General features: G+C 44.6%; 1 protein-coding gene across 4 annotated transcripts in view; it reads left to right on the top strand.

Annotated features, from left to right (window-relative positions):
* Positions 1-21,453, top strand: part of apba2b (amyloid beta (A4) precursor protein-binding, family A, member 2b) — a 35,551-nt gene that overhangs the window by 5,494 nt on the left and 8,604 nt on the right. For 3 of the 4 annotated variants that reach the window (XM_049717907.1, XM_049717908.1, XM_049717905.1), the window contains exons 2-6: positions 14,528-15,015; positions 15,323-16,392; positions 17,934-18,014; positions 18,747-18,786; positions 19,209-19,354. In XM_049717907.1, coding sequence (XP_049573864.1) covers positions 14,547-15,015; positions 15,323-16,392; positions 17,934-18,014; positions 18,747-18,786; positions 19,209-19,354 — 1,806 coding nt within the window. In that variant the 5' untranslated portion in view covers positions 14,528-14,546. Of the gene's footprint in view, positions 1-13,580; positions 13,721-14,527; positions 15,016-15,322; positions 16,393-17,933; positions 18,015-18,746; positions 18,787-19,208; positions 19,355-21,453 lie in introns of those variants that run through there. The other variant, XM_049717906.2, reaches the window with a different exon arrangement.

Here is a 21,453-nt window from a genome sequence, read left to right as displayed (position 1 = left end):
CTTTGCGATTAATCGTCAATTTCTGATACTCGATTAGTTGTCGATTAATTGGTCAATTGCTGCACCTCACTCAACCAGCAAAACGCATCATTGACAATTTCACTTCCGACGTTTTACCCCAAATAATAACCTGGTATCAACCTGTGATAAAGCTTTTCTCTGAGGCACGCTGTCATCATTGTTGTCACTGAGTTCGGCAACACAGTAGATTAGTGTCTGCATTTGTTTCAGGAGCAGGAGACATTAGCATTTAGATGTGCAAAGAACCTCACCTGCTCCTTTTTATTGCTGATCTGCTCTGGGGAACTGCCATCAAGTAAATGTCTTCCTCTGGGGAGACACATTGGACTGTTTTGTCAATAGAAATTTGAGTAAATGTATTTCCAGTTATATTTATTATTCAAGCATGAAAAATGCAATCTGGCTCGGATGTTATTCGTAAAGCCAAGTGTGTTTTCTGATTGACAACCAGTGGCAGACAAGCTTTGTCCAAGGCTTGCTCAGCCTTTGGTTTAATCAAATAAACAAAAACGCTGTCATTTGTGGGATAAATTGCATCTTGGTTAAAGACTGGATGGACAATAGGGCAACAGATGCTTGATTGTTCCAGTAATTTAAAATTCAACTCGAGGAGCCTGTAAAGTGAGCATGTTCACGTTCAGCAAGTTCAGGGGGAATATTCAGTCTATCCTCAAGACTGGAAAAAAAACTGTTTGAATTTGAAAAACAGCTTCCAAGTTTTTAACTGAAAATGTTGTTAGCGCCAGTGTATTTACAAAATACTTGTGTATTACGAACTTTGGTTGCACCAAATAGCTGTTGACAAAACAAGTCAGTTATTTTACATCTTTTTAAAACAAGACCAAAAAAGGGGAACGATACCGTGGCGAAAGCTTAAAACAACATTAAAAAGCAGTGGGAAAAAATGGCTGAAAGCTAAACAACTTCAAATTAATTTTACTGGTATGAGATCATAAAAGTACTCCAAGACTACCATTTAGAATTCTTTTGATAACATTAAAAATAAATTTTTTAAACACTTAAGACCATTTGAACTGGAAGAAAATCAAACATTTTACACACTACTGATATTTCTCTTTACTTCCAGGACTTTACAAAAATCTTACACCACATACAGATTTCATGTTCATTTTTTAAGCCCTTGGGAATTATAAAATCTGATTGAATATTTAACCTTTTGACATATCCCAAATGAAGGATGGACGCATAGTGATTTGTTTTAAATTAATATATAATGATGGACCACCCATTGTAATTATGTAAACTAGCAAAGTGATTCATCATTCTTCTTGTTATATGTCAGCTTTTCCAGATTGATAGATAGCCCTCATCATTTTATTAACGCTTACTCCATTGAGAGACTCTTTTTCTGTTTGAGTTTGAAATGTCCAATTGTATTTGAATGCACCTGTCTCGCCAAACCTGAGGTCAATGTTTAATGTCATGTGCCCATTATGACTGGATCAGTTTGAACTACAAAGGTTGAGTGTATTATCAACCACATCACAAATAATGTTCTTATTGACAAGAAGTAAAACCACAGAAGGGCATTCAGGAACATTGGGAGCTTCTCAACACTTCCTGTGCTCATATTTTATTAATTTGTTCTAACATTCTTCCTTCTTGACAGGGAAAAATTAATAGACTTTTCTATCAACCTGACTTTGCAACACAACCTTTATAACTTTAGTCAATTGAATACCATCCATCATCAACCGCCATGTTTCAACCACTTCCCTCCCTATGTGCGTATGTTTATTTTGCATGTGGTAATTTGTTATTATCTGCAGAATATTACCCATCCATCCATCCATCCATCCATCCATTTTCTGAACCGCTTAGTCCCCACGGGGGTCGCGGGCGTGCTGGAGCCTATCCCAGCCGTCATCGGGCAGTAGGCGGGGGACACCCTGAACTGCTTGCCAGCCAATCGCAGGGCACACAGAGACAGACAACCATTCGCACTCACACTCACACCTAGGGACAATTTGGAGTCTTCAATCGGCCTACCAAGCATGTTTTTGGAATGTGGGAGGAAACCGGAGTGCCCGGAGAAAACCCACGCGGGCCCGGGGAGAACATGCAAACTCGACACAGCGAGGGCCGGAGGTGGAATCGAACCCGCACCCTCCTAACTGTGAGGCGGACGTGCTACCCAGTGCGCCACCGAGCCGCCCAGAATATTACCCACCATCAAAAAATAATTTTGTCTTGCACTACCTGCAATTTCTTATGTGTGTGATAGCTGAGGCTTTTACATCCTGAAAGTTGAAGTTCCATCGTTTCAAGCAAGAAGAAAAGTACCGTTTATTTGCTCTCTCGGTTTTATTAACTTTTTTTCAATTCAAACATTACCTAACTCACTGCTGTCATAGACTGCTTTCTCCAAAGTCCAAACTAATAGCAGCGTATCACAGAAATAAAAGAGTCTCTCTGGTCTTAATATGCTTTTATACGCATTAGCAGCCAAACATCTACTCCCTATTTACACAACGATGTGCATGTCCGTGGTTACCTATCTTGAATACTACCCATGACATAAATGACGCAGAAGTCCATGGTGTGGCTTTAGAGCAGAGTGACAGTGATGTGATGTAAGGGGATTCAAATGGCAGATACAATAATCCCGATTTCTGTCATCACAGGATTGGCTTGGTTGTCGGTTTGGTGAGAGAGACCTTATGAGGCCTTTCATATCCTCATCCCCTGTCCTTCTATCCCTAATGACCTCTGGACCCATCTGTAGGGATTGTGAAATTAGTACTCAGTCCAGCATGTTTTGACTGAGGCTTTGGATCTGTTGGCTGGCATCTTTTTTTATTGATTTATTCCTCCTCAGAATTTATCTTTGACTAAATAAATAAGGCAGGATATTTATTCTCCTCTTCCCACGGAAAGTAAGACTCGTCAGGGAATACGTTGTGCTGCATTTTGAACAAAAGTCACATGATTTAGTTCGGAATTTTATAGACACCACAAACAATCTCACTTAATTAAACTTGATAGTTATCATGTTTCCCATTAATCAAGGGAGCTGTATCATGCTATTTCAAGTTTATTTCAAATAATATCTGTCTGTCTGTCTGTCTGTCTGTCTGTCTGTCGTCCGTCCTTCCATCCATCCATCCATCCATCCATCCATCCATCCATCCATCCATCCATCCATCCATCCATCCATCCATCCATCCATCCATCCATCCATCCATCCATCCATCCATCCATCCATCCATCCATCCATCCATCCATCCATCCATCCATCCATCCATCTATTTTCAATAACTGCTCACTAAGTAGGACATCTTACAGATACATAGAAAAAAGAAATAATTTAATGCACCAAACAGCAATGACTAGTGCTTGAGCTCATTTCGGAATGTACTGGACCCATTTTATAATTCATGTGATGCACCAAAATCAGAACATCCGCATGTGAAGTCAAGTTGCTGCTTTGCGAAAGTGTGCGTGGGTTTAATATGTCAGGACGGTAAGGGTGTGGCTTCTCACTTTGTGATGTCACTATGTATGGACCCGTTTTCATGGATTGGGCGGGGCTGTTGCTGAGAGGAGAAATGAGCAGTAGCCCGCAGTGTAATCATATTTAGCCTGCGAAGACAAATTGTGCATCGACTTTGTGTCAATGCTACAATTCTAAATTATCTTCACTTTTAAAAAAGAGATGCTGTTAGTTATTTTTTATTACCATTCATCTTTTTAAATATTTGACCAATTTTTACTCGTCTGATTTAAAAACGAGTTATTTGTCAGTTTGTATACTGTATATAATACGAGACGTAGCCACAGGACGAACATCCTCCACTGGGCCTTTTTCAGTTTCTGCATAATATTGTGAGGGAGAGTACCCCAAAGAACTCTTAAAATAGGTTTGAATAAATCATACATTACATTACAGACTTGGCTCCTCTTTCAAACTGCACTTTCTGTTCAGATTGTTATCTTGTTTTCACCAAGCTTACACGTGATAAGATGCTCCTAACTTGATCAACATATCTTTATAGTTAATATCATGGAGCTCCCTGTTGTCGTTTCAGTCTCTTAGAACCAAATGCACATGGGATAAAATCCTTGTCAGATTTCACAACATGACACAACATGTGAATAATTAGGTTTTGATATTTAAATGCATTCGAAAGCAGTTGGTGGGATCAAAAAATAAAAATACACGGAATACTGCTCAAATATGTGATCTAAGTTTAGGTCTGTTGAGGAGATTTCAGTCTTCCCTTTTGACTCTGTATGTTTCCCTTGGGTTCAGTAAAGCATGAAGGTTGTTGGGAGGTTGCAACTCCTGCTTAACCTGCCACTGCTTTATAAGGATTGATGTGACAGATTCACACACGAACACACACTCGGCACTTTCAGTGCATTGAGTTGCAACAGTGAGATTGGTAGATATAGAAACACTGTCAAGGAAGTCTAAATTCATAATAGATGTGTTAATTCAGTAGGACTGGGCATTTTTATTTTCAGCATAATTGCCTAGCCCCAATATTCAGTTGGCACATCACACAAACGCAGAGATAAGGAAAATGTCAACAACAGTGGACAGGACTGATAAACAAAACCAAGCTTCTTTGTGTCTATCATTTCTATGGTGCCGCTCCTCTCGGGGCTTGAGCAGTCACCGTCTGCACAATTATTCCTCTGCTTGTCAGCTGCCCAGTGGTGATAATGACACAAATAAAAAGACTACTTGTATCCATGCTCCATCTGAGGATGAAAAGACATTCCAGAAGGAAGCTGAGAATTGTAGTTGGAATTTTCTCGAGTAACTCTAGTCATGCTTAGAGTCCATTGATACCCAGGAAATTTGAATTGTTGGAATTGACACTGATTAATATATCTGAACCCAAAACTTATTTCAAGTGCCATTGTACCAATCCATATTAGCCTGCCGAGTTCACCTGCTCCATCTATCTCACAGGTGTCAAACTAAAGGCCCGGGGGCCAGATACGGCCCACCACATCATTTTATGTGGCCCGCGAAAACAAATTGTGCATCAAATTCATGTCATTACTAGAATTGCAAATTGTCTTAACTTTTAATAATATCTTTTTTTTTTTTTATATTTGACCAGTTTTTACTCATCTGATTTGCAAACGAGTTATTTGTCAGTTTGTTTTGTGTCATGCGGTCGCGTTTATTTTTTCAGTTTTTTGTCTCGTCAATTGTCGTAACTTTACTTCCGGTTTTATTTTGTCATTCCTTCCGTTTCAGTTCGTGTTTCCTTCCTCGGTGTTGGTTGTCTTGTCTTCCCTGATCCCGATTGTGTGCACCCGCGTAATCGATACTAATTGTCATCACCTGTGTCCCCGCCCGTTTGTGTGTATTTAGTCCGTGTCTTCCCCTTGTCTTGTGCCAGTGTGTCTAGCCTCGTCCCGACCACCAGCGATTCCTTGATGTCCGAACTCTCTGAAAGAACTCTCCTTTTTGTCTCGCCGCCGAGCGACGCTTTTGGTTGTGCCTGGGTCTCCAGCGCCTTTTTGTCTCGTTCCAGTGCGACTCCTTTTGTTGGTACTTTTTGCTACACGTTTTCCCTCGAAAGAGGCGTTTTGATTTGTACTTTTAGCCTTTTGACTCGCCACAGTGCGACGCCTTTTGTTTGTACTTTTTGCCCCGTGTTTTCCCTCGCAAGAGGCGCTTTGTTTTGTACTTTTGCTCTGAGTGCTTGCTGGAATAAATCCCAGATAGATACGACTCTGCATCCGAGTCCTTCGCCTTGTCCCCTGCCTGACAGTACACACTGGCCAGACATGGACTCGGCAGAGTCGGAGCACCTGTGCGCCACAGTGCGCTCCCATGCCTCACTGCTCGCCCAGCACCAGAGGGAGGTGGGCGACTTGGGAGAAGAGATCCGAGGACTCGCTAGGAATCAAGAAAATTTCAGAGGAGCGGTCGCCACCCAAGTAGCAAAGCTGGGTCAGCAAATGCAGGAAGTGCTCTCGCTCTTGAACGCGGGACCAGCAGCGACCTCCAGTACACCCGTCGCTTCCCCCGTTCCTTCCCTTGCAAGAGGTCCCATGACTGGCAGTGCCAGACTGGCTCCTCCAGAGCGCTACTCCGGAGAACCCGGCCTTAGCCGGGCTTTTATTACAGAATGCGAGATGAACTTTGAGAGTTCCCCAGCAGAATTCCCCACCGAGCGCTCCAAGGTGGCCTACATGGTATCCTACCTGACGGGAAGGGCCCGCACATGGGCCACCGCGGAATGGGCCAGGGATTCCATCTCCTGTCACTCTCTCCCCGCTTTCATCCAGGCCCTGCGAACGGTGTTCGATCCCATTTCCGCTGACCGAGACAAGGCTCGCCAACTCTGTCAGATAGACCAGGGACAAGACACCGTCGGAGACTACGCCATCCGGTTCCGCACGCTGGCCGCGGCGAGCGGGTGGAATGCGGCGGCACTATATGACATCTTCCTCCGGGGCCTGTCAGGACCCATCCAAGATCAGCTAATCCCCTTAGATCTTCCCACCGACCTCGACGCCCTCATCGCTCTGGCTATCCGCACTGACAACCGGCTGCAAGAGTGGAGAAAGCACCGACGCAGCAACGCTCCCGCCTTCGTTCCAGTAGCCGGCCCTGACGCTCACCACTCCAGGCCGTACGGGGATCGGCAGCGCCAGGAGCCAGAACCGATGCAGTTGGGCAGAGCCAAGTTAACAGAGGAGGAGAAGTTACGGCGGCGCCGAGAGGGAAGATGCCACTACTGCGGCGAGCTCGGACACCTCCTTCTCTCCTGTCCAGTGAGGAGGACCCTGAAGGTAAGCGCCTTCTCGGCGGCTCTGTCCCCGGGGCGAGTGCTTCCCAAGGGCAGGATCACCCAGTCGGGAAGAGAGATAGAACTCGAAGTATTAATAGACTCAGGAGCAGACGAAAGCTTGATAGACTGGGCATTTGCTCGCCGGTGCGGGGTAAAGACTGAGCTACTGAACACTCCAGTGAAAGCTAAGGCACTCAATGGACAGGCACTCTTTGAGATAACTCACATAACCGAACCAGTCTCGTTGTCAATTGGCCTCCACCAGGAGAACATACGTCTACATGTCGTGACCTCACCAATGAACCCTCTCGTTCTCGGGTATCCATGGCTTCAACGCCACAACCCCGCTATAGACTGGGGATCAGGGGAAATAACGGGATGGGGGTCCGACTGTCATGATTCCTGTATCAAGTCTAACCCGCGCCCTGTGCCTTCCGCTCCAGACGCGCCAACCCCAGACTTAACCGGGGTCCCTGCGTGTTACCACCAATGGGCCGAGGTATTCAGCAAGGCCAAGGCTACCTCTCTGCCTCCCCACCGTCCGTATGATTGCGCCATTGACCTGCTGCCGGGATCAACGATACCCAAGGGGAGGCTGTATTCTCTCTCGGGACCTGAGAAGCAAGCCTTGAATGAATATATAGACTCCTCCTTGCAAGCAGGGCTGATTCGACCGTCGTCGTCGCCTGCGGGGGCGGGGTTCTTTTTCGTGGGCAAGAAGGACGGCACCCTACGTCCCTGCATTGATTATAGTCCCCTCAATCAGATCACCATCAAGAATCGGTATCCGCTCCCACTGATGTCGACCGTGTTCGACCAATTACAGCAAGCCCGGGTGTTCACCAAGTTAGATCTGCGCAACGCCTACCATCTGGTGCGCATCCGGGAAGGGGACGAATGGAAGACAGGGTTCAACACGCATCGAGGACATTTTGAATACCGCGTCATGCCATTTGGCCTCACCAATGCTCCCGCTGTGTTTCAGGCCATGATAAACGATGTTTTGAGAGACTGTTTGGACCGGTTTGTGTACGTATATTTGGACGATATTTTGATTTACTCCCCAGATCTGAAGACCCATAGGGTTCACGTCGAGACGGTGTTGCAACGACTCCTGGAACACCAACTATACGTAAAGGCCGAGAAAAGTGAATTTCACAAGAGCACCGTTTCTTTTCTCGGCTTCATCGTAGCCCCGGGCAAAGTAGAGATGGACCCGGCGAAAGTAAGCGCGGTAACGGAATGGCCTACCCCTGACTCACGCAAGAAGGTGCAACAATTCCTGGGCTTTGCCAATTTTTATCGGCGATTCATTAAGGGCTTCAGTGCCACAGCGGCTCCCTTGCACGCGCTCACGTCTCCTAAAGTCCCCTTCCGCTGGTCAGCAGAGGCGGAGGCGGCCTTCCAGGAGCTAAAGAACCGTTTCAGCACCGCTCCCATCCTCACGCTCCCTGATCCGTCGCGGCAGTTTGTGGTGGAGGTGGACGCCTCCAATCAAGGAGTAGGTGCCATCCTTTCGCAGAGGGCCAAGAGCGACAACAAGCTCCATCCGTGCGCGTTCCTGTCTCGACGGCTGACGCCCGCCGAACAGAATTATGACGTGGGGGATCGCGAACTGTTGGCAGTCAAGCTGGCATTAGAAGAATGGAGACATTGGTTAGAGGGAGCACAGCAGCCTTTTTTGGTCGGGACAGACCATAAAAATTTAGAATACATTAAGTCAGCTAAGAGACTGAATTCACGCCAAGCCCGCTGGTCACTTTTTTTCAATCGTTTTAACTTCACTTTGTCCTACAGACCGGGAACCAAGAACACCAAGCCTGACGCCCTCTCCCGTGTTTTCAACTCGGACCCAGAAATTAAGAAGCCTGAGACTATCCTGCCTTCTCATTGCCTGGTTAGAGCCGTGACCTGGCCTATCGAAGGCCGGGTACAGCAGGCCAATGGTAACGAACCACCCCCTAGTGGTTGCCCTGAGAACCGACTATTTGTCCCTGCTCAATTACGATCCCAAGTCATCCATTGGGCTCACACCTCCAGACTCTCCTGCCATCCGGGCATGCGCCGAACGCTGTTCGTAATCCAGCAGCGATTCTGGTGGCCCTCCATGAGGGCAGACGTCAAGGAATACGTTGCCGCCTGTCCCGTCTGCGCCCGGAATAAGAACGCCCACGGCGCCCGCATGGGGTTGCTGCATCCCCTACCCATTCCTTCGCGCCCGTGGGCGGAGATATCTATGGACTTCGTCACCGGGCTTCCGACCTCGCATGGGCGAACCACCATACTCCCAGTGGTGGATAGATTTTCAAAGATGGCTCATTTTATCGCCTTGCCCAAGCTCCCGTCCGCTAAACGAACGGCCACCGTGATGATGGACCACATATTCCGGGTTCATGGGTTCCCGAAAGACATAGTTTCCGATAGAGGGCCCCAATTCGTATCCAGGTTTTGGCGGGAGTTTTGCAAGCTCATAGGGGCAACCGTGAGTCTCACGTCAGGCTATCACCCGGAGGCAAACGGACAGACAGAACGTATTAATCAACAGTTGGAGACAAGTCTCCGCTGCCTGGTCTCCCAGAACCCCTCCTCGTGGAGCAAGAACCTCTCCTGGGTGGAGTATGCCCACAACTCCCTGCCCACCACGGCTACAGGTATGTCCCCCTTCAAGTGTGTGTTTGGCTACCAGCCCCCTGTCTTCCCTGACAGTGAGCCGGAGGTGACGGTGTCTTCGGCCCACGCCTTGGTGCGCCGCTGTCATCGCGTCTGGTCGGCGGCTCGGGCCACGCTGGTCCGACAGGGCGACCGGGTAAAGCGGATGGCTGACCGGAGGAGACGTCCGGCGCCCGTGTACCAGAGAGGTCAACGTGTCTGGCTATCCACCAAGGATCTTCCCCACCGGGGGGACTCCAGGAAACTGGCGCCTCGCTTCGTGGGCCCGTTCCCCATCGCCAAGGTCGTGCACCCGGCCGCGGTGCGTCTACGCTTGCCCAGGTCCCTTGCAGTCCACCCCACCTTTCACGTTGGGAAGGTCAAGCCGGTGGTGGACAGCCCGTTGGTGCCGGATCCGGCGCCCCCTCCGCCTCCGCGGACTGTGGACGGTGGGACGGCCTACACCGTCAAAGAACTATTGGATGTGCGCAGAAGAGGCCGGGGCTGGCAGTACCTGGTGGACTGGGAGGGTTATGGACCGGAGGAGCGGCAATGGGTGCCGCCTAGTTATATTTTGGACCCGGGACTTTTTGAGGACTTCTATGCGGCTCACCCTGGGGCTCCTGGGCCGTCTGGGATCCGGCCCTAGGGGGGGGGTTCTGTCATGCGGTCGCGTTTATTTTTTCAGTTTTTTGTCTCGTCAATTGTCGTAACTTTACTTCCGGTTTTATTTTGTCATTCCTTCCGTTTCAGTTCGTGTTTCCTTCCTCGGTGTTGGTTGTCTTGTCTTCCCTGATCCCGATTGTGTGCACCCGCGTAATCGATACTAATTGTCATCACCTGTGTCCCCGCCCGTTTGTGTGTATTTAGTCCGTGTCTTCCCCTTGTCTTGTGCCAGTGTGTCTAGCCTCGTCCCGACCACCAGCGATTCCTTGATGTCCGAACTCTCTGAAAGAACTCTCCTTTTTGTCTCGCCGCCGAGCGACGCTTTTGGTTGTGCCTGGGTCTCCAGCGCCTTTTTGTCTCGTTCCAGTGCGACTCCTTTTGTTGGTACTTTTTGCTACACGTTTTCCCTCGAAAGAGGCGTTTTGATTTGTACTTTTAGCCTTTTGACTCGCCACAGTGCGACGCCTTTTGTTTGTACTTTTTGCCCCGTGTTTTCCCTCGCAAGAGGCGCTTTGTTTTGTACTTTTGCTCTGAGTGCTTGCTGGAATAAATCCCAGATAGATACGACTCTGCATCCGAGTCCTTCGCCTTGTCCCCTGCCTGACAGTTTTGTAGCTTTTACTGTACATAATATAAGGTGCTCATACATTTATTTGGGTTGACAGTTATAATAGCCCTCCGAAAGAAGCTATGACTACAATGCGGCCCTTGAAAAAAATGAGTTTGACACCCCTGATCTATCTGTTAACTACACATAGAGATTTTTGCAGGAAGCATAAACTGTAGATATAATCACCATCTCCAAATTTGATTCATGTTAACAGTAGATTTGATGAGATTCATGAGAACTTGAAGAAAACTGAGAGTGCTACATAATGTTGGAGAATTAAGTTTTTCTCATCGTGTGTATTGTCCAATCAAATTATAATTGAGGCAATTTTGATTACCTCTGTTTATTATCCAGACACCACCTGGCTCAGCAGTTATGAGCTGATAGCATTATTCGAGATTGCAAAGACCTGAGCTAAGTAAGAAGAGTGAAGGCCGTGAACGCGTAACGGGTCTTGATTAAAAGATGACACTCAATGAGGATCAAAGGTCAGGGGATGGATAGAATTTAGAGAGGTCTCAGTCTGAAAAAGCATTAAAAAGACGTGTGTAAGATTTAGTGGAGTATTGTGTCATTTTAAACCATGACTATCCCTGACATTTTAATGACAATTCAAAGGTCATTCCAATCATATCTCATTCTTAGTTGTCAAGATCAAATTATCTTGGTAAAAGGGGAAGAAGAAGACAAACAGCATTAATGAAACCCTTTGTCAATGTGAAATTCATATCTAATTCATAAATAATAACAATTTATAACAATTGCAACATGTCATGCTGTTTGGACCAGTTTTGATCTTATTGGGTTTCATTCAGTTATAACTACATGCAGATCTGCCTTTAGGCTGTTTTTGTCACTTTAGATTGTATCTAGTGTGTCTATGATACTGGGCCGAGTTGACTCTCCACACTTGGCATTACAAGTGTTCAAACTTGTGAAATAGTTTAGATCAGCACAATGACTCTATTTGAATGCTACACTTTCATTCTCCTGAAGAGACTTTTTAATAATTGTCTTAGATACCTCTCTGAGAGACTGTGGTAAAAAAAAATAAAAATAAAAAAAAAACGGGTGTTGCTGTGGAAACGGTCAAGGGTGTAGTTGTGCTTGAGGTGGCAAGATGGACATTGGCAGGCATAATGAGAAGGGAGCGTGGAATAGGTTTCTGTGGTCCTGTGCCATTCCGGCTGCGAACCAACTCTGCCTTTCTCCTCTTCCTATCTCCCGCAAAGCTCCCTTGTTGTCGTCTTGAAGTGAGTGGGAGGCTTTAAGGAGAACAAATGCTGAATGTCAATGAGACTGTTGAAGAGAAACTCCTTTTCAAACAAAGTCTGTTTCTGTTAGTGCTCCTATCCGCAGTGTACAAACAATAAAGACAATCCTGATGTGTATTATAGATGTATGTGGTTTAAGTCGTAGCTGGAACAAATATGTATATGTCTACGAGTTTTAGGAATCTTCTCCAACCTTCTCACTTTGTATCATCCTATGCCAAGTTGAACCCAATTTGTTAATGGCTTGCATTGAAACTCACAGCATTGGCCAATTTCCTCATCTGAAACGTTTTGGTGGACAAAGAGTGAAAGTCTGAGACAAAAACAACAGCTAGTATCTCCAATGCTATTTCATTTCTGAAAACCTTCAAACGTTTGCCTTTACGCTACATGTACGTATGGTTTGCTTATCCGCTAAAGGCCAGAGAGCAATCAAACATCATGATGGGATGCACACATTACACTGTGATGTGCAAAAAACATAATAAAAAAAAAACCCAATTCCTATGAAAGTGGGACACCGTAAAAGATTTAATAAAAATACAACATGAGTAATGATTTTCATTTTCAAACACTGAATAGGCTACCAAGATATTTTCTGGAAAATATTCTCTTCTTTTGAATTTCAAGCCTGTAACATATTCCATAAAAGCTTCAACAGGACTAACGTTGAGAAATAATAAAAAAAAAAACACCTGTTAAGAATATACCACAGAAAAGTTCTTTGTTAACAGGTGTATGGGTATAAAAGTAGTTTCTCCAAAAGGCTCAGTTGTTCACAAGGAAAAATGGGTCAAGGTTCTACCCATTGTAAGCAACTGTGTGAGCAATTAGTCTAACAGTTTAAGCAATTTTTGGATTTCACTGTGGTCCATAAAATCATCAAAAAATTCAGAGAACCTGAAGACGTTTCTCCATGTTAGTGGTTAAACAAAAAAACTACTATTGAATGCATGTGAACTTGGATCCCTCAGGCAACACTGTGTTAAAAATGGCATAATTGAGTAAATAATTAGGTCATAACTAGATTTCAAGCTGAGATATTAATATTCTCAGTACCCTCACTATGCTTAAACCACCTACTGTCTCTCACTCTTTCCTCCCCTTCCTCGCGTAAACACACTGCACATATGCCTCTGCCAAACAACAGAAGTGTCTGAAGATAATTTAAAGCTTCATCTCACTCGAGCAAAAGTATTTTGTGGCGAACAGAAATAGGTTCAGTGGAGATGATAGCTTGGCTCAATCGGTCCCTAGCTGCTACTCAAAGCAGCCGATTGGGATTCTAGTACCAAGCTGTGTATGTGACATCCATTTGAAGTGTTTTTACTGGTTAAAATAACACCAAATGGTGAAATATGTATGTTTGGGCCAGGAAATGAAATGGAGATCAAATCAGGCATTAACGGGGTAATACCATACCACAATCCAAGCAATTCTATTGGAATTCAACAAAGAGGAGGTCAGAGGGGAGTTTACCCCGCCCCTGAGATGCAGTTACCCCTAGTTACTGATCCTTTACTCTCTGCTCAGGAGGGGCTGTGCTTCAATAAACGGATGTTAGAATATATTGTGGCAAAATGGGGCGGGTCGAGTCAGTGAGGTGCATGCTGTGTAGCTGGCGGATGGTGGGGGAAGGGAGGAGCGAGGAGAGAGCAAAGGGAGGAAACACTGGGCCGTTGTGCTATTGTACACCACATCCCATTTCAGGACCTCAGGTAAGAGGTTCATTCGATTTATTTTTTCTTTGTTTGACATGCTAAGGGCTTTTGTCATTTTATTATTTATCATTATCATATGCCTTCAGTTAGTTTTTTTTTTATTTTACATATGCACATTTAGTCAGCTGTAATCATGTCCTTCTATAATTCGTAATAACGAAAAACTGTTTGTGAACTACGCAGCAGTCACTCATGTCGCTGATGCACATCCAATATGGGTTAGCTCGAGTATTGTTGCTGTATTGTCTTTTCGTACTTGCCTGCTATTTGAGCTGCCAGGGTCGTAGCTAATTAATTCTTATAATCAGTAATGATTGAAGGGTCAAAACTGGAAAGCTGTCAAATGGACGCTGAAAAGAGACGGCAGGGCACTGAAGGGTGTGTCTGACAGAGAGCTGAAGAAGGATTAGTGATGAGTTGCCAGAGCTGATTCATGCTGTCGTGCATCAATTGCATCTCTACCTCACAAACAATCTGATAAATGTCAAAGTTTGGCTAATTTTACCTGCTACGACTGTTTGCCGCTGCATCTTCGGAATCATCTAGAGTTCCCCAGCAGATTATTTATCACTTAATGTGTGCAGAGAAGATTATTCGTTAGTGCGACTTTGTCGTGCACTCATTCATCTTGATAATTGCACATAAGTTATTTCTCAGGTAATGTTCTTGGCAACTCACTTTAAAAACATAGAGGTTAAATATGAATCTTGCAGACTGACTAATGTCTTTTTTCAGTCCATTCTCCTCTTATTCCTAAAGCAGAATTGACTCATATATTTTCATCTGTGTTTTTTTGCTTCTTAGGAGCAAACTGTAACAATGCATGGCCTGTAAACCACCAAACATGTCTCAAAGGAAGAGGCCAGGAGCCCATTGTGTGGTTCCTCCAGTCTCCAGCTCCTGTCCTTCAGCTCATCCTACAGAATCAAATGATTTGAAAGCAGTCCATCCTCGGCAGCGGCCAACCCGCTACCCCAAGGAATCACGTGCACCAAAGCCCCTTCCCCGTACCTGTAAGGCACAATATTCCTCTCACAAGTGTGAGGATGAGGTTCCCAACAGCTGTCCAGAAGTGGATGCGGATGCTGATGTTGAACTGAAGCGATATGGCAATCAAGCAGATGTAGAAATAGTGGCCCAGAGACCTGCAACACCCTCAGCGCCTGACCATAAGCATGAGCAAGATAACCACAGCCAGGCGGACTTTCATGATGGAGCTGACAGCCTGGACGATGACTCTTGCTCTGACTACATTAACAATACATCAGAGGATGAGGAAGACTACGATGACGGTGAGTGATTTCATCAGTGAATCTGATGAGTACAAAAAATTATTGTAACCCCAGCAAGTTGGTCATCTCGTTTTGAAACAAAAATGTTAAAACAGCAAAACATGGTACTGAATTGCAATGCTTTGCACCGTATTGTTCAGTTAACATTATAGAGCCGTTTTTTTTTTTTTAGGTCTACTCTGCCAAAGATGTTTTATTTTCTTTAGATACCGGTGTCGCTTTAGTGTTGATAAAGTTCAGTTTTGCCAAGTGCCGTTGTAATTATTGCCCTATAAAGAATCAACCATAAATGTTCATTAACTTCCAGGGCTGGCAGAGGAGGATGAAGGTGTTACTTACTACATCCGGTACTGTCCCGAGGATGAGAGCTACATGGAAGGTATGGACTGCAGCAGCCAAGGAGACTGCAAACACGGTCACGAACGGGCCTGTATTATGCCGCCAAGTGAAGGTCACACCGAGTGCCAGGAGCCAGTTGAAGGATGGACTGAAGAGGGCGAGGCAGAGGTGAGAGAGGAGGAGTGGGCTGAAGATGAAGAGGAAGAAGAAGATGAAGACGAAGAAGAAGAAAGTGCAGCCAGGGAAGAGTGGAGAGAAGAGGAGGAAGGCATGAGAGAGGCTTGGAGGGAAGGAGATGAAGAAGGTGGCGAGGAATGGCGCGAGGAGAACGCAGCCAGGCAAGAGCACTGGGCCGTTGGTAGTGAGAGGCACAGAGTGGAGGAGTGGGCTGAGGGGGAGGGGGAGGTACGCTGTGAGGTGGTGGAGCAAGATCCAGACGAACAGATATACAATGGACGACCAGAACCAATCCTGGACCATAACCATCACAATCTCCATCAACAACAACCTGCTATGCAGGACGCCTCACACACGTGTCCGCCTGAGGAGGATGAGGAGGACGATGCAGAAAGCGAGGAGTATTGCCCAAATGAGGAAGGAGATGAGGAAGGAGATGAGCATGAGACACACGAACGGGCCTATAGTGGAGACTACTATGCCCCAGAGGACAATGGCAACTCTATGCACGTCTCTCCCTTCCGAGGCCGGAAGGTGTTAGTGGTTGAGGGGGAGACGGGCGAGGAAGCGGAGGAGGACATTGACCAAATAGTTGCTGAGATCAAGATGAGTATGAGCATGGGGAGCCTGAGTAGTGGCACTGATCAAAGTCCAGAAGAACTGGCGCAGGACCCACCCACAGGTGACTACCTTCACGCCAAGCCCAACACAACCACCTACCCGCTAGCTCACCATCGCCATGACAGCCGACCCAAGTCCCTCAACCTGCCTTCTGTGCATCATAACAACCCAGACCTCCAGAGGGGCCTCAAGATCCAACCACATTCCCCAGAAGACCAACAGAGATGGCAACAGGAGCAGGTGAGCTGGGAGCCTTTTTGCTTAATCGTAGCAACAGCCTCCTTCTGGGTGGGTTCATCACATCAGTTACAAATAAGATGGCAGTCTGCAGGATTTAACTGAATTTGAAGGAGAAGCAAGGGCTGCTTATTCATCTTGAAGCACAAGCACCCTTGCACATTGCTGGCAATCGTGTTTTTCAGTGCACCAAAGCTCCAAAGCATTTTTCTGTACACTTTTTTTTAGTACACATTGATTTTGTAGTATTTCAAATATTGAGGCAGACATACAACATTTTGGAAGTTATCAACAAAAGCAACACTGCAATCCATATATGCGCAGTAGTTGTGCTGAAATGATATCCATAATTCATCTTCTGGATGACTGCCTGGTACGCTTGCTTTGGAATATAATATAAAAAAAAAAATGGCCAGGGGCGAGGCTGTGAGTTACACGGGAAATGAGAAACATTTCCCTGGAAAACAGGTATGTTCTTCCCCTTCTGCACATTCTTTGATTTGTCCCTGTTTTCGTGCCTTGCCTGTTCTTACAGAGCACAATAAATACACATACAAAGCACATTCATATACAAGAAAACAAATAAACCGCACAGATGCTCCCTCACGCTAATTCAGAGAACTTTTAATGTTGTTAAAGTGCACATCTGCTCTATCATGTGTACATATGCTTGCATGTTAACTGTGTGGTGCTCATTTGTAGTCACGCAATTTAGCAACAGTGCATAGTTATTACTGGTCCGTTGAATAATATTATATTTTGTCTACATCAATTCTGGGGAAAAAAAAGGTCTTCAAGGGTGCAAACAATGTAGGTACTGTGTATGGTTGTGAGTTCCAACACAAAACATGAACGTGAAGACTTTCTAATCTAGGTCAATGTTTTCACAAATATTTCTTTAGATGGATGCCTTAATTATGCAAATAGTGAAAATATCAATGATGGAAGTGTGAACAACACAGAATTTTGTTACATACACCGTTTTGTGGCACGGCATGGATTTTAGCATCACATCCCACAAATATCATTAACGGCTGTTTGCAGAACACAGTGAATACTAATCAAGTCTTTAGGGTACTAATGTCGTACAGTATATGCACTGATTAATTTCAGATCCATTGGCTTGACAGCATTGCCTGTTCCGTTTGAATGTCACATTTCCACTTTTCATCTTTGCCCTCCCAGTGAGGAGCAGTTTTATTGGCAAGATGCTTCATTTCTGTCAGTAATGGTCGAATGTTAATAAGCAGTAGTGCACGGCGAGATAGATGTATCCCGGGGAGTAGAGTTAATCCTCTCCCTGTGTGATTTTGTGCTGGCAGACCTGCTTACAACCATCTATTAGCTGGGAGCTGAGAGAAAATACTAGATTGAATGAAGGGCAAATGAAAGACATCATAGTCATGACTCACTTTTTTGAAATCCTAACAAGTTGGGATCTGTTCAAAATATAGCTGTCAATTTTTTCTGTAGCTCCTCAATAGCTTCCTTGCAACTGTCCTGTTCGAGTGTCTTGTTCACACGTGTTTTTGTTGACCTGTCAGGTGAACAATGGTGCTGAGCAGCCCAGAAAACAGCAGCGCTCTGACCTGAATGTTCCCCTGGAGAACAACAACGTACCAGATGTAAGATTTGAACCCTGCTGATGTATTCTGTGATTCCTGTGCACAAATCTAAAAGTCTACTTAAAACTGCAGATTTTGCTGTTTTGATGTCTGTGACCATGACTGCATAAATGAGTCATTTTGGATTTATACCTCAGCACGACCTCTGCTTATACTTTGATGGATTTCCCCTAAGTGAGCGACGTGCCTGAAAGCCATATTTCAGTGAAGAGATGCAGGTGTATTCCGAATGTTTATATTTAAATGCTGTAAGAATGAGCTGAATAGTAATCATGCCACAACTCACAGCCAAAAAATATTTCTCCTTCTTTCTTTATCGTATATACCGTATTTTCCGCACTATAAGGCGCACCTAAAAAACTCAAATTTTCTCAAAAGCCGACAGTGCGCCTTATAATCAGGGGCGCCTTATATATGGACCAATATTGAGCCACTACAGCAGGCGTGTCCAAAGTCCGGCCCGCAGGCCAAATGTATATATCTTATATATGGATAAAGTTTTAAAATGGGCCATTCATTGAAGGTGCGCCTTATAATCCGGTGCGCCTCATATATGGACAAAGTTTTAAAATGGGCCATTCATTGAAGGTGCGCCTTATAATCCGTTGCGCCTTATAGTTCGGAAAATACGGTATGTTTATCTGGCCTCCACAGAAATGTCTTTGCTTAATCTAACTCGACTTACTCTTAAATTGTATCGCAACATAACACTATTATGTTTTTGTTTTCCAGACGACCAAAAAAGTTGCGTCATTCCCCAGCTTTGTTGACGGTAAGTTCATCTCTTTGACCATCTACTCTATGTTGACCTCAAAGCCAAGCAATAGCGTGGGGAGCCACTGAGCGCCACCTCCCGTCTATGCTAGTTGAGCTACTTGTGTGCTCTTTCCCTGCCTGCTGACAGATGTTAGATCAAATGATGAGTGAGGGGCTTAGCTGCCTGTCTGCTTCCTGGGATTGTGACAGCAACATGTCCCAGAGTGGCTGGCTTGTCCACATTTGCATATCACAGACAGATTCATCTCAACCTAGGCTTCCTAACACATCACACTCTCCCCATCTCATTGCTCACACAATCTGTTATTGTTCTATCGCCGCGGTACTTGGCTCTTTGACCAAACCCACACCACAAACCCTGTCAGACGGCCCTCCTATTGGCTTCCCATTAAGACTCTTCCTTTCTTCCTGGCGTAGTCCCAGGACCCTGCGAGCCAGAAGATCTGATTGATGGAATCATCTTTGCTGCTAACTACCTGGGCTCCACTCAGCTGCTATCTGAGAGGAACCCTTCCAAAAACATCCGCATGATGCAAGCTCAGGAGGCAGTAAGCAGGGTTAAGGTACTGAAAGACCAGATGAATATTATATTGGTCATGTGAGGAACGAGGACATTTGATATGCTTCAGTTAGATGACGTCAAACACACATTTTCATTGCTGAATTATCAAGAGCAATTCAGGCAACAAAGTAAGGCTACCAAATTGGACAACTTGCTCCGACCCAGTAAACAGGGATTATTATTATTAGATTTTTTTCCAAATTTACACAAAAAATGGGTAATTGCTTGCTATGGCAAACTGCTGACGTACAAGCAATGATTTGGACACTTGTGTATTGTGTGTGCTGTACAGGAAGGCATGCCTCTATTTTGTTAATTGTGATTTTTTTTTCACAAAAGCGTTGACAAGACTTGACTTTGTTCCATTAAATTTGTTTTGAACATGAAAGGAAAATAATTGCCAATGACAGGCAGTGAAGTAATGGCGAAGTTTTCCTCATTTTAGATAACATGGGGGAAGGCCCAAGTAAACACAATAGTCGTTAATTAAGAGCACAAAAAAAGCATTCCTTCTCACATTCACACTGCCGCAAACTGAAATGCGAAACCACTCATTTTGAATCTCCATAATTATACCAAGTACATTTTATTTTCAAATGAAACCATCGAAACCATCAGACTAAATCTAAAATATTATATTATATTATATTATATTATATTGTAAAAGAACAAGCTCACTATTCATTTGTATTGTATATGCTGTCTTTGGCTTCCATCTTAATAAGAAAGCCTAGTATTTACTTACAGTATTGTGAAGGTGACAAAATAACCCATTTTGTATTGCCTGGAGGAAATCAAGGCCTACATGGCGCTGAATCTCTTGAATGTAAATGAAAAGAAAACAACTAAACAGCAACAATTATATTGATAGTGTTTGGTCCCCGTGGCCATTGTACATTCCACTCTGTTGATTTGGGCCTAATCTAAAGCCAACAGTCTCGAAATGGGGCATTAAATTGGACAGTGATTTTAAATTGGACTGGCAAGTCGGTGCTGTTTTAAGTGTAGCTTCTTTTTCATTGTTTCTTCTCCTTTCTCAGCAGCACTTAGAAACTAACGCATGTCTTTGTTACATAGTAAATGTGCGCTCACTTGTATAATACTGAATTACTATGACGCACTTTATTTTGGAATCAGTCTGCCCTCCTTCAAGCCTCTTCAATTGTTCCAAAATGCTGCTGCTCACCTCCTAGTATATAACTGCAATTCTACCTGCAGTGGCTTCCTGTACAATTTACTGTCCATAACAAGATTATTTTATTCTTTTTCAAATCTTTAAATAGTTTTGCCTCAGCTTTCATCGCAAATTTTAAGAGTTGAGGATGAAGCAATATCCAAGTCAACAAGATAATCTCTAGTTGAAAGCTATACTGCATGGCACACTTTACGTTCTATTTTCATGACGAGTGCATGTAGCTCCCAATGAGCGGTGTGATCGGAGCGGAGGTTGGTTCATCCGAGTATACACGAGCATATTTAAAAAAAAAAAAAGACCATTGTAAGCCTGAATAGAGCCAGGCCACTCACTGCCAGTCAATGGAGACATCGCTTCGCAGAAAAGGACATGGCAATTTGTGCGTGACTGTTGCATAGTGACTGCTTTTAGCCAGTGTGGCAACAGACAAACTCCGCTGGTGATTTAAATATGTCCACAGACCTTCTATCTATTTATTTATCTATCCCCACCACCGTTGAGCGTTTGTGCCATCTCGCCATCAAAGCTGTGGGATGTTTTAAAAACTATAATAATGATAATTATTCATTCATAATAATAGTGCATTCAATTAACTGATTTTCTACAATGATTGTCATAATCATGCCATAATTCCTCTGAGCTGATCAAATTCACCAAAATTGCATTAGACCAGTTGCATCAGGATTTATACATGGTCCAGGTAGGCGTGACTTCAGACCAACTTATTGCCACCAGATCGTTATTTTGCCGGGCGTCTCGTCAAGGACACACCCGGTCAATGGAATGAATTCCCAAATGCGTATTGAGTACTGTATTTTCCGCACTATAAGGCGCACCTAAAAACCTCCAATTTTCTCAAAAGCCGTCAGTGCGCCTTATAATCTGGTGCGCCTTATATATGGACC

The sequence above is a fragment of the Syngnathus scovelli genome, chromosome 4 (assembly GCF_024217435.2).
Source record: "Syngnathus scovelli strain Florida chromosome 4, RoL_Ssco_1.2, whole genome shotgun sequence".
In the NCBI taxonomy this organism is placed as follows: Eukaryota; Metazoa; Chordata; class Actinopteri; order Syngnathiformes; family Syngnathidae; genus Syngnathus; species Syngnathus scovelli.
The sequence above is the reverse complement of the archived record's forward strand: the minus strand, read 5'-3'. Positions and strand labels throughout refer to the sequence as shown.